This window comes from Lipophrys pholis, assembly GCF_963383615.2.
Source record: "Lipophrys pholis genome assembly, chromosome: 11".
In the NCBI taxonomy this organism is placed as follows: domain Eukaryota; kingdom Metazoa; phylum Chordata; class Actinopteri; order Blenniiformes; family Blenniidae; genus Lipophrys; species Lipophrys pholis.
Genome location: NC_137631.1, coordinates 11,377,079 through 11,390,414, shown reverse-complemented (window position 1 = coordinate 11,390,414; position 13,336 = coordinate 11,377,079). Strand labels below are relative to the sequence as shown.

The 13,336-nt window shown below is 42.5% G+C and overlaps 1 protein-coding gene across 6 annotated transcripts in view; it reads right to left on the bottom strand.

Annotated features, from left to right (window-relative positions):
• The window catches only part of tead4 (TEA domain transcription factor 4), a 37,985-nt gene that overhangs the window by 6,103 nt on the left and 18,546 nt on the right, over positions 1 to 13,336 (bottom strand). For 3 of the 6 annotated variants that reach the window (XM_080474874.1, XM_080474873.1, XM_080474871.1), the window contains 7 exons: positions 9,970 to 10,034; positions 7,861 to 7,932; positions 6,356 to 6,490; positions 5,912 to 5,955; positions 5,563 to 5,624; positions 5,238 to 5,368; positions 4,025 to 4,198 (listed from right to left, as the gene is read on the bottom strand). In XM_080474874.1, coding sequence (XP_080331000.1) covers positions 4,025 to 4,198; positions 5,238 to 5,368; positions 5,563 to 5,624; positions 5,912 to 5,955; positions 6,356 to 6,490; positions 7,861 to 7,932; positions 9,970 to 10,034 — 683 coding nt within the window. The remainder of the gene's footprint in view (positions 1 to 4,024; positions 4,199 to 5,237; positions 5,369 to 5,562; positions 5,625 to 5,911; positions 5,956 to 6,355; positions 6,491 to 7,860; positions 7,933 to 9,969; positions 10,035 to 13,336) is intronic. The other 3 variants (XM_080474876.1, XM_080474875.1, XM_080474872.1) reach the window with 1 other exon arrangement.

Here is a 13,336-nt window from a genome sequence, read left to right as displayed (position 1 = left end):
CTTGGTTTCAGTTTAAAGGCAGTGGAAACTCAAGTTTCTTCATCCTCGGGTGGAGGCAGACCGAGCCTCCCCCGATCCTCCCACTTGTTCAAGTTTGAATTGAGGCGAGTATAATCAGATTTTGGATCAGACGGAGGTGCTGTCTCCTCTGTCAGACAGCTGGGCTGTTTTACCTTTTCCCCTGTCGGGCTCTTGTCTTCTAATGGGCCATTGAGACACCGCTCAGCCTCCTCTCATCTCTTCATCACCCCGTTCATCTTCATCCCTGGCTCGTGTAATTCCTCTATTTGTCTTCATCCCTAGGGCCTAGTGACCCTCCCCGAACCGCCATTCCCTGCTTCCCTAACAGCCTGCGAGGGAATTCATCCAATTACAATCAGCAGCATGCAATTGGCTGATTAGATCATGGTGGGCAGGCTGGGTGTGTAACAATTTAGCAGAGCCAGCTCAAATCGGATTCCCCCTGCACTTCAAAGGCGTGAGACAATCCGTTAGGACAGGGCCACGGGCACTGAGGGAGGTGAGGAGAAAAGCGGGCCGGCTACCGGCCATTGGGGGGGGGGGGGGGGTTGTTAGAAATTTAATTTAGAATGCCATAGCTTTGGAGGAGGGTCAGCCGCCTGTCACCGTCACCATGCCAACCTGCATCTCGGTACAGCCCTAAGTCATGACCTGCCATGTCACAGGATGGCGATCACGTAGGCTTTTCTCATCTTTCACAATGGTGTAATGAGGTTAACATATTGTCGAGGATTTCATTTTGCTTATTTTCATGGCCAGGAGCATCTTTGTCGTTCTTTTTTTCCATCAGGGAGTTGAAATTCCTTGCTTTCATATAGATTTTTGGAGTTTTGTCATAGGTGCCCCTGTGGGATATGATTACATGAACAACCTGAAAGGGGGACAACACCATGAGCTTGTTTTCCTCTTGCAAGGCATTGCACATGTCATAACTGTTGACTCCACCAGGCTCCGACATGAATCAAGAGAGTAATATTTCACTGATGAATGACTTGATGGTTACGTGCCGCCCAGCATTTCGCCTGCCATGTTTATCTCTTGTTCACACTGCGTGTGTGTCCCTATTCCTATCTCCTTCTCTTTATTGCTGTCGTGCTCTCCTTTTTTCATGATATACGACAGGGCAGCTCATCCCCTCCTTCTCCTTCACCCCTGTATCAAATACCATGGCTGCTCTTTCCAAGGACTGGCCAAGTCTTGTTCCAATACAGTGCCACTCACTGGCAGTTTTTATCTGGCCACAGTAAATTATGTGCAAGTCAACCATGTGATGAGGGTAATGTCATACATACAAAGCCATCTGGTGGCATGTGATAGAAGACAGCACTTTGAACTTGACATTCACAACTGAGGGTACCCCAAACCGCACTGGGTGAAGCTGTACTCTGAATTTCAAAGTCAGCAGTGGCCTCAATACAACAAACTCCCCAGTAAATGAAGCCAAAGAGATTTTTCTGTTGAGTCGTCACTCTGGTCTGCCTTATGCTCATATCAAGTCTTTGATTCCCCGCTAAAATGGTTAAAAAGATAGTTTCTTAAAATTACACAACTTTATTGGCTTTGGTGTCTTTTTGTGAAGTCTTTGTCTTACCACAGCTCTTGTTAACCCTGGTTTCACTTGCGTTCACTGCTGATCATGACATGCTGTTAGACCAACTGAAACACTGGGTGGCCATCTCTGGCACAGCACTGAACTGGTTTGAATCCAATCTTGGACCTTTTTGTTTCAAGTCTGAGCAGAACAATATTACATATGGAGTTCCACAGGGCTCAATTCTCAGCCCACACGCTAACAACAAAATGCCTCATTTTAAGTTTGCAGATGACATACAGCTCTACGTCACTCTTTCACCTGGAGACTACAGTCCAGTTGATGGGCCTGAACTTCCTTCAGTTTAATAAAGATAAAACTTCAATGTGGGAAAAGAAGCCACAAATACTCATTGTGGTCATTAACCTTGACCGGAGTCTGAAAGACATCTTACATTTGACTGAAGGAAATTACAAGAATAAAAAGAATAAAGGGGCTGATGTGTGAACAGGAAATAGAAAAAAGAAATACATAGTTTTATCTTCAGTAGATTAGACCTCTGTAACACTGTCTTCACAGGTGTTTTATCTGTTGTCATTCTAAGTCCTTGTTATTTTTCTACAATCTCTCTACATTTTATGCTGTCTGTGTTTTTAATGTACTGTCCAATACAAAAGATGTTGCTTCGTTTGATCTTTTACTAACCTGGCAGAGCAATCACGTTTCACAGTAGTGAAAATAATGGTTTTATCACTCTTCATTAAGGCCACGTTATGTACCTCGTCAATCCACACTCAAGCACTGTACCACAGCAGACAAAGAGTACACAGAGGACCTGACAGTTTCCATCCACCCTCCTTCATAGTGATTCCTGTTACTGTGCTTTAACAAAACAAAACACGTCCAACTTTATATCTGAATCTAATTCACCATCAGCAAACTGGAGACCCCTGTCTAAGACTCTGTCTGCCTGTTTCTGTGGCAGGTGGATGGTAATCTGTACGCCGAGCCAAAGCGTAGGACACTGATCGCTGTGGTTTACTCAGGCAGCAACAGCTCGTGCCTTTGGACGGATGTATTTGAGACACATTGGATGGTAGGCATGATGCCTGGCCTAAAACAACCTCCCATGGCTGGCATGAATCTGACATGCGTCGTAAAGTTTGACTTTGAGAAAAAAAAGTTCAACCATATTGAATTATTCTACTTTCAAAGAAATACATTTACAGATTAATTTACAAGATATTTTACAATGTCTTTAGGTCATAAGCAAGTTGTGCAACTTATTCTCCCTCAAAAAATATGGACATAAGAGTCGTGTTGCCCTCTTTTTTTTTTTTTTCATTACATTACTTGAAAATGGAAGTCTTTTCACAGAGGTGTTTATCCATTTGACATATGTGTGAGGTAGTGTAAGGAGAGGGTGAGTGGGGGTGTCTGTGACTGTGTACATGCTGTGCATGATACAAATACCAAAGGTCTTGTCCTGAGCTAAAAAGCAATGTGGCCACATCAGAGAGTTGTATGTCTTTCTCTCTGGCAAAACATCCTTTATTGCATCTTAATTTGGATTTTCTTCAACTTTCCGGTCTTCGATCACAATCTCATCCACCCGGTTGCATTTTATGTTGACTTTGTCATCACGTGTTGCTCTCCTATCATTCTCAGCATGTAATAATGTGTGTTGTGTGGGTGTTTTTTTTTTTCTCCTTTTCTGAAGTGGGGGGGTGTTATCTATAAATAAGAATATGGGGGACCAAAAGGGTTGGACAGAGTCTAATAGTGCAGGGACAGGTGTCAGGGATCACATTTCTCCTAGTGAAAGATCAGTCCTGCCACTCTCCCCAAGGCTGCCACACACACACACACACACACACACACACACACACACACACACACACACACACACACACACACACACACACACACACACACACACACACACACACACACACACACACACACACACAATAGCAAATGCTTGCTACTGTATATAGCAGTGCACTCTTCTCTGGCATATATACAAGAAATCAGGTCATGCGAGCAATGACTTTCCATTCATTCTAACCCTAAATCGCCTTTAAGTTCTTTTAACGCCATTGCTTAAGCTATCTCAACACAGTTAACACCGCTAGGCCATTAACAGCCAACAGGTGCCACAAAACATTAGCAAGAGCATTCACTGTACTCTCACTTTACCTCCATGACTTGGGAAGGATTATATGATGGTAGATGAAACATAACAAAAGGCAATCTCAGACTGGAGTCTGGACAGCACTTCAAATTGAATTATGATCACATAAAATCCCTCAACTGAACATATATAAAAACAAAAAAAAGAACCCTTTAAAAAAAAAAAACACGAAGAAGTCAATGGCCACTTCGGTACACCTGTACTTCTGATTCTGTTTTAGATTCTGAATTATGTTGAGTTCAACTTTCTTCGTAATTTGAAGTTGGATTTGTTTTTACCCAGAACTTGACAAGGAAGAAAGCGTTGTGTGGCCCTTTGTCAAACAGCTCCTTGAGGCCTCCTTTCTTCTCTGGGAACTTGTCGTAGATCTGCCGGATGTCCACCGACTCCAGATAAGGGTCGCTATAGCTTGGGTTCGACTGGCCGATGTGCACAAACAGGTGCTTATTGAACTGCAAACACAAAAGTGCATAACAGGAGATAAGGACAGCCAAAAAGGGCAAATGTCTCATTGTTGAAATTGCTCTTCAGGCCAAATGTGCAGCTGGACAGTAAATGACATCTGTTGTATTGCGCATACTGCGAGATTCTTTCATATTTATTGTGTTCATTATCTCATTACTTTGCCCACCAGTTCCACCCCTGTTGCACCGGCTGTAACTGAGATTTACAGTCAACTGTGGGTCTTTGACTGTATTCAACATACATTTTTTATCTATGACACAACTTCTTCATGTTTTCCAAGATTTAATGTTCAAACCTGTTGTTGGTTTTATTAATTTGTTTCTTACATTTATTATCATTGTGCAGTGCTATTGCCATTGCTAAACAAAAAGATAAAATCATTCAGTAGCAGTCAATGAATAGAATATTTCATTGAAGAAATTATTTTTGACAATATTGTTACTTATATTGTCCAGCCTTTCTGCTGTATAAATATCTCTGATTTGATGGGGGCAACAGATTCTCAGAGAGGTTCAGATCCAATAAAACTGAGTCCAAATTATAGGAAAGTATTGGGTTTAAGGTTTTAGAGCAACATCACTAACAGGTTTTCTTTTGTAGCATAACACAAAAATGTAAGCGAGGTTATAAAGTTCAATATAAGAGAGTAGAGGTGTAGCAATTTACGTATACTGTATGAATGCATTTTCCTTTAGTTGCGAAAAAAAAGTTTTCAAGAAATTGCAGGAAGGCAAACTTTAGTTAAAAGTCATAAACTAAACCTAAAGAGAAGTTGGCACTCTTGGTTCTGGAAGTTTTTGTCTCTGTCACATTTAGATTTTCATGTTTGTGTACAAGTGAAATATTGATTATGTTGGTGATTTATATATTGTTTAGCTTTTAATGTTTTATGGACCTCTATATGTGTACCGAGTAAAATCATTAACTAAATGCCTTCCGGGTATATCTGATTGAGTTATGTTGTACTCAACAATGATAATTGCTAAAGCACTGATAGAAGAAGACGCTTGTTTCCACTCTACTCACAGTCTCTGGGTCTTGAGGTTGCTCCAGGAAGGCGGAGAACTCAAGCATTCGCAGTTTGGAGCTGGCGATACATCTGCCCTGCCAAGGGGGGGTACCAGGAGACATGGAGAGCCCCACCGTGCTTTCATAGCCTGCAGGTAAGAGAGTGGCAAATGGGTAAATGTACAGTTTGAACGTAACACAGTAAAACTTCCAAACATTGCCAAAATTGAATGCAGTTGTCTGGCCTTAAAGAAAACTCTTCATGATGAGCTGAGCTTGTCTCATCACTTTGCTGACACGACAGCCTTCTGTCAACGCAGCGGAGGAAAGAAAGCTCACTCACCTGTTATGGGGGCCGGGCCGGTCGCTTGCATGGCATAATTCTGCTGGGAGAAGGGCTTAATGCTGGAAAGAAGAGGCAGACAAGAAAGGGAGAGGCATGTTATGCACCGTCTCGGCCTCATGACCCCATCTCATATACTAATTGGACCGGCTGACCTCTGAAGACACAGGGAGCAGCGTGGTATGCTGAATGTCAGGCAGCTGAAGACTTTTCTTTATAATTGCACTGATGTGCTTTAATATGGTCTCAGATTCGCTGCCTGACTGAAATTTATCTGATGGTTATTAAGTTGATCACATGAGAAATTACTGATGGACGGCGATATTGAGTAGAAGAAAAAGCTCCTTACTCTTCATGGCCTCCTGGCTGTCCTGGAAGGGCCCCATGCCAGAACTGGGAAGAACAATAAATTGAAAAATAAAATAAAATAGTTCCACCATGCAGGTGATTTTCATACAACTGGGATTATTCTCCATGGGATCGTACGAATCTGAGATATGTGTGATGCAGACGTTGAACATAGAAATTCTACAGAGTGAACTATTCAGAAAGATGTATCAACAGGTCAAATGATCAAGCTCATGAACTGAAATAGTACAAATTTAAAATGGAATCTAGTCTAAAAATGGACAACTAAGTTAATATATAGCATTAGCATTATAAATTAATCAAACATGCATAAATGTGTGAGCCTATTAAGCAAGGATATTACTTTCATTAAAGCCATGTTTTGTTTTTTTTTACGTTTTTTTTTTTTTTTTACAAAGGTCAAGGGCAGTGGTCAGAGACTCACCCCACCAGCTGTGGGGTAAGCCGGTCTAGAGAGGCCCTGGAGAGCCATCTTATTCTGGAAAGCGGTGGGTGAGATGATCTGTGCTGAGGACATGGTGGCCATGCTCTGTAGGGCCTTGTCTTTGGTGGCCTGATCCTACAGAGAGGGACAGAGAGTAAGAGGTAAGGAAAACACACTGTAAAGCAAAGGCAGAGCACTCGTCAGACTCCATTTAGATCAGTGCCCCACTTTACCGCTAACATGAGCAGAGCCCTAAAAGGGGAAATGAATGGCTGAGGCCCGCTTGCATCACTGGTGAATCCCTGCCAGGCAGAGAGCTGCAGAGAAGGTGATATTACAGTCAAGGGCCTTTGGGTCAAGAGTTAAGTTTATTGCTTTGGCAGGGTGAGCCCAGTGATGACAACTTGCTTCTGTTGGAGGTCACACTGGAAGTCAAGGATATCAAGACAATATCAAAACTACAAAATACTAATGTCATTAAAAAGATTTGAAATGGGACGAGGATAAAAACTAATTGTTGATGTTGCGTGGCGCACTGTAAATCGATACAGCTCTTGTTTGTGAATCCCCCTCTGTCAGCAGTTTCCAAACCACAGAGGACTACAAGCACTTGCCGCCCAGCCCAAATGGGCAAGGCCACACAGTGCATTCTTCTTCTCAGAACTGGCTAACACAAGGGCATAGCTGAAATATGGGGGGTGCATGTGGTAGGGCTCTCAGTTACACCAAAGACGTATTTAAAAGGGCCTGTCACAGGGACCAACCCTGTGACCGGTGCAGAGCCCTGCCAGCTGAACCCTCATGGCTACTGTCCAAGGTGCCTGTTGCCTGCTGTGACTGCGAGAATGCAAGTGCAATGCGGATGAGAAATGTAAACTGAGAAAGTACTGGGGGGACAGGGATGTGTAAGCTCTCAGCGTAGCCCACAGGAAAACTTTTATTGCGGTACTTAACCAAACGTAATACCTGGAAGGGGATAACGCGGGGATTAATTTGTTTCCTGAAAATTGCGTTTGGTTCATCTTATTCATAATCATGGACAGCAAGCCGCCGGGGCTTTGTGAAATATGTTCGCATTTCATCGAAATGTGTCAGCATCCCATCGAAAACTAGCATCAATTAGAAAGTGCAATTAAAATAGACCATCATTTGTGTCTTTGTGTTAATGGAATGTGGATACATGGTAGTGTGGGAGCAGCGGATGCTGAAATACCTTTAACAAAAAACACGAAACTTCATTATAAGAGGACATAATACAGGGTAATAATGTTTTCACCTTCCTTTTCCATCTGTTGCTGCTCAACTTGATTGTATCTGTGATAATAACAGCTGGATGCAGACACCTTTATCTGATTACACTCTAAAAGCCTGTGCGAGTCGATGTCGAATCAGATAAGACAACACAACAGACCGCTCAACCACAAAAGAAGCGAGCACAGAGAAAACATGTTTCACAATGTTTCAATGCAAGTGAAAGATGTAGAAAAACATAAAAGTTGACTCACGTAGCGTACCTTCAGCTTCACCTGGATCTCCCTGGCCTTTCGTCGGGCGAGAACCTGGATGTGACTAGACACCTGGAAGACGTGTACATAAACAATGCCGCAATATTTAGCACCGCATGTCATGATAAACCCAATTCACCTGTGGTCGCAATTTAGCACCAACAGTCTCAACGCACTTTACATGATCCAGCAATTTCAACCATTCCCTGACACACACCAGTGGTGACAGGTGCCATTCAAGGTGCTTCCTAACCCATCCAAGCAACTTGGTGTTAAGTGTCTTGCCCAAGGATACGTTGACAGGGAGAGATTGGGGATCAAACCACCAACCTAGGGATTAGAAGACAATTCACTCTTCCAACTGCGCCACAGCCCGTATGTGTACAGGGATTTCCCTCTTCGCCAGTTTCCTCTCATAGTTCAAACTTCAGCTTAACTTCACTTCCTTTCACCTCTCATGATGATGTTTGTTTGTCTCTGAGGGTTGTCCATTTCTCAGAAAAGCTCCTGTGGGTCTTCCATAGGATCAGCATGTTTAGAATGACAATGTACTGTATGTAAAGTCAAGTTCAAATGACAATAACAATGTAAACATGTTAGAAACACATCACTGAAACATCAGTGATGCGTCATCAACTTTTATAGGAAAAGGTTAGTTTTTTTTTTCCTCCATGTGAAAATGTAGTCTCAATTTCTCTTTAATGGTGTTTTCTACAGTCAATCCTTTCATTTGCTTAATGTTCACCAACTTGATCTAATCAGTTATTGTACAGTGTATTTAGGAGCTGTTCGGAAGGGGGAAAAACACTTATGTCTTTTCAAGCCATAAGTGTTCCTGTGAGAGAACAGAGGAACAATAAAGAGTCCACTCATGGACTGGAGAAACAATGAAGAAAATATGTCTTGAAGCATGGTAAAGCGAAGAAGAGGAGCAGATTCAGGCGACAATCATCTCTGTTACTCTGATGACCTCTGATATTCGATAAATGGTTTCTGTAAAATATTAAACACAAGTTGAGTTTATATTGAGATATACGATGATGTCTATTGAGATCATTGTTTGTCGACCAAACCCGACACAACTTTGGTCAGTATGAATGCCACCAAGATAACATAACACTATTATTGCTATGCTAGGTGGGGGGGGGGGGTGTCAAGCATTCTAATTGATTGAAAAGAAGTCATTAATTGGAAATTAAATTAATGAATGCATATGCACTCATTTGGTGTTTTTCACCTACAAAAATTGACAACTGGTCAATAAGTCCCTCCTCCTCCAATCACATTTTAGAATACTCATTCAATGACATTTGTAAATTGGCTCGAGGGCCCCATGTGGCCCACCGTCCACCAGTGGCCATTGTCTAATTCTAACAGTTCAATAGCTATTTGTGTTTTGTTTGTTTGTTTGTTTGTTTTAATTGTAGACTGTGTCTGAAAAAGAATCTTGCTAGACTAAATTCCTTTCATGTCTGTGGTTGGGATAACTTTCAGAGTCATACAGTACATCTTAAACTAAAAGAGAATATGCCGCATCAAATCTGTGTGTTAGAGAACTTTTCCGATAACTGTTGATGAACCAGCAAGTGTCCGTCTACACCCCAGCCTGTCTCCATATCTATCTCTGATCTGTCACTGACCCTCCTTCTCTCATCTCCTCCTTTTCATTCCCACAATGACTCTGCCAGATGACTTAGCACAGGCCCTTCTCTCCACATCCATCACTGCCCCATACATCAGTCCTTCCATATCAGATACCGGAGCGAGGATAGAGTTCCAAATCCCTCGCGTCCCGCCTCAGTCGCCCATCCAGATCACTATATTCCCCAGCTTCTTTCTCCGTCTAACAAGCCCCAGCTCCATGAGGTGGTGAAGAAACAACACCGACATATGATCCTATAGCATCTGTGCATTGGGTCCTGGCCCTAAATCAATCGTCATCTCCAGCCCTCCAAATGGGTGGGATTGAAGGTTCGGTGGCAGGAGAAGGTGGAAGAGGAAGAGGAGGAGGGCGCTGCACAGGGTGTTGGGGCATCACTCAACACAAGTGGATTTCCAAAGGGGTTCAAAAATAGTGTCTGCTAGAAAAGGCATTTGCTGAGGACTCACCTGCTTCCTGGTTCGCGTCTTCCCTGTGCGAAGTTTGATGTAACGTGCAATCAGCTCATTCCGTCCTGTAAGAAATCAGAAAACATCATTTCAATTCTGAAAAAAAAATAGCACAATGTTCAACTATTACACATTTTCACACATCTGAACCACAATCAACATCAAATTTATAGTCACATTACTGTAAATCTATTGAGCGCTCAAATAAAATGTGCAAAAAATTAAGCAGGCAACTTGTTCTTTTGTTTCTCATAGTTTTCAAACGTGAGCTTATTTGTTTTTTCTGGTATCAGCTGGTGGCAGGTCAGTATAATGGTTAGTGATGCTGCCTTACAGCCATAAAGTTAGTGGGACCTGAATGTATGATGTTTGCATTCAAAAGTTCACATGCAAAAGTGCCGAGAGGTGCAACCTGGCGACCTGTTCAGCACGTCCAAGAACTCAATTTGGATATATGTATGTCCGGAAGGATGGATGGATAGATGGATGGAAGGATCCAACTGATGGCTCAGCTCATTTAAAAAATTTAAAAATAAACAAATTGAAAAAAAAAAAACTTTCTGAAATCATGAAATATAAGATGTGCAGCCCATACTAAGCTCGTCACGAGTGAACCTGCTCTGAATGCCTGGCAAAGCAGAACGCTTGAGAGGAAGGCACGCGTGGGAAATGTATATGCACCCTATACTTCTGTGCACTTCTATATAGCAGCTGTGATGAGCTTAATTAGTAGCTTAAAATACATTTGTACTCATGTCTTGAGTATATGCATTCGTGCAAGTCTACATTTATAGATGAGTTTTGCAAACACACGTGTCCAACGCTAGCATCAAGACTGTCAAGTGCGTCAACGCTGAAAGCTGTAAGTGCAAGTATATCACTAAGTATATACTTCTGTCTGTGTGGGGGCTCGCAGTGGTCTCGGGTTGACCCCCAGAGTGTACGCTGAGCTCATATCTCCACAGAGAGTGCGTGTCTGTATGCTGCCGCTGATGACAGACAGGTCACATTGGCAAAGCAGGTGGAGGCTGCAGCCATGCGATCCTCAGACTGGACTCAGGACAGACACAGCACAGTCCAGTGACCAGAGCACCAGTCTGGTGAGGCCGCAAGGCAGCTGGTGTGTGTGTCAATGTTTATGGAATATGCTTTTACGCCTGCAGTAAATTTTGAGCTTGTTCCCCACCTCCCAACCAAAGTCTCCAGTTACTTTGGAGGGCAACGGTCAGATGGAGTCTTTCACCTTTTTTTTTCCAAACCAAGATTGCAATTTAATGATAAGAGAGAGACAACAGGCATCTCCCAAGATAGGTATTAGTTTAACAGGGAGCATTGAAGCCCGGGTGTCTTTGTGCTGCATTTTCACCACTGTGGCAACAATGGCAACACGAAAACAAAAATTAAACGCAGCAATGGCAACAGCCACTAGGAGCAAGTTGGGATTCAGTATCAACATCGACAACATGCTTGCCCAACTGAGCCACAACCACTCAAAACCTCCTTAAAGAGAATATATACATTATTATAATCAAGTAGAACTCATCATGCGTCATTAATCCCCTTGGGGAAATTTCTTGACTGAATTGACCCATCGGTGGGCGGCCACAGTTTAGCGCTCTGTGGTGCTGACGGGGGTCAAGGGTCTTGCTCAGGGACTCACAGTGGTGGCCTGTTCACTGTGGGGATCAAACCTGCGAACTCCAGATAAAAAGCCCGCCTCTCTAGCCACTATAGGCCGCTGCACCACCACTGTACTGATATTTTAGCAAAGCAAAACATTCAGTGACATTGACTTGTATATATAAAACAGAGAATAGTGAATTAAGTCTGAAAAGAAATGAAAACATTAAACTTTTACATTAAAATAGTATATCTTAAGGGACAGGCGCTTCATTTCTTACAGCACTGAGAAAAAGGCACAATATGCACACGCAGGATCGGTCACACAGTGAATCTGTCACTCAAAAGGTCTCTCACGCACTGTGTCACACAAGAGTTTGCCAAACTTTGTGCCACCTCTTAAACACTGTCCTTTTTCTCTTGGCACGACATCTCCATGTGAATTAACACGCAGATCAGTCACGACACACAACCTGGTACAAACCCGTCAGATTTTCCTCTCACATAGTGATGTTCAGGCCAGACCTCACAACACTCAGGACACCGACCAATCAGGTGAGTCCGGTTGGTTATAAAAGAAAATCTGATACCTCTCTGAAACCTCTTCAGACATTTTGTCTGCCAATAAAAGTGATCACGTTTTGTGTGCTATGAGAAACCATTTATTTCCATAAAGCACAAGAGAAACAACAGACCAGGACAGTTTTCTACCAAAGGATTTTTAAGTTAAGTCATTAAATATCCTGGCAGGTATACAAAGTGTTTTCTAAAAGATGAGTTGAACACAACTTCACAAAGCTAAGTGTAGAAAATATATGCGCTTATGTAAGAAGAGATTTTTTAATAAGGTGTTTATTCCACATACTGTATATATCTGTCATTCTGTGTGCTGAAACATTACAAATTATTTATGATTAATTCATAATTTGTGAAAATTCACTTATACCTGGCCTTGGCCATCATCGGATCTCATACAAGCTTGAACAGTGAGTGTAGTAATCTCAAATCATCCCCTGATGTCACTAATCCAATAAATTCATTTAAAAAAATATATGACTGGATAAAACATTGAAGTTCCATTTATTTCTTATTAAAAAATGTCATTAAGAAAACATATGGAAAAGGCATCTATCTTGAACCCAAGATTTCCCTTGCTGCCTGTTCCCCCCCTGGAGCTCTCGGCGCCCCAAAAGGAGGTCCACCCCACACTTTGACAACCACTGACTTAAACTCACAGTCGCCCTCTCCATCTGACAGAAAAATTGTCTTGTGTCACCGCCAGCTCTAAATTGGCTAACAAGTGGACAAGCCTGTTCAGATTTTTGTAAAGTGAGACCCACACTTCAGGGAAAATCCATCCATCCATCAATCAATCTTTAATACCAGCTTTCACCATCACAGGATCGTGGTGGACCTGGAGCTGATTCAAGGTGACTCTGGAGGGAAGGCAGGGAACACCCTGGATAGATCACATCACACATCACGGGGCAAACAAAAAGAGACAAACAATCACAGGTACTCCGAAGGCCAATTTACAGGCATAGATCAACCTAACCTAACATCTAGGTCCTTGGAATGTGTTAAGAAACATGATGTAATTGGGGAAAACACACACACTCACAGGGAGAACATGCAAACTGCAAACACAAAGGCCCCCAAATCCAGATCTAACCGGGGAAACTCTGACTTTGACTTGCCATCACGTAGGACTTTAGGGTGAATCCCACTGGCACTAATTGTACATTCA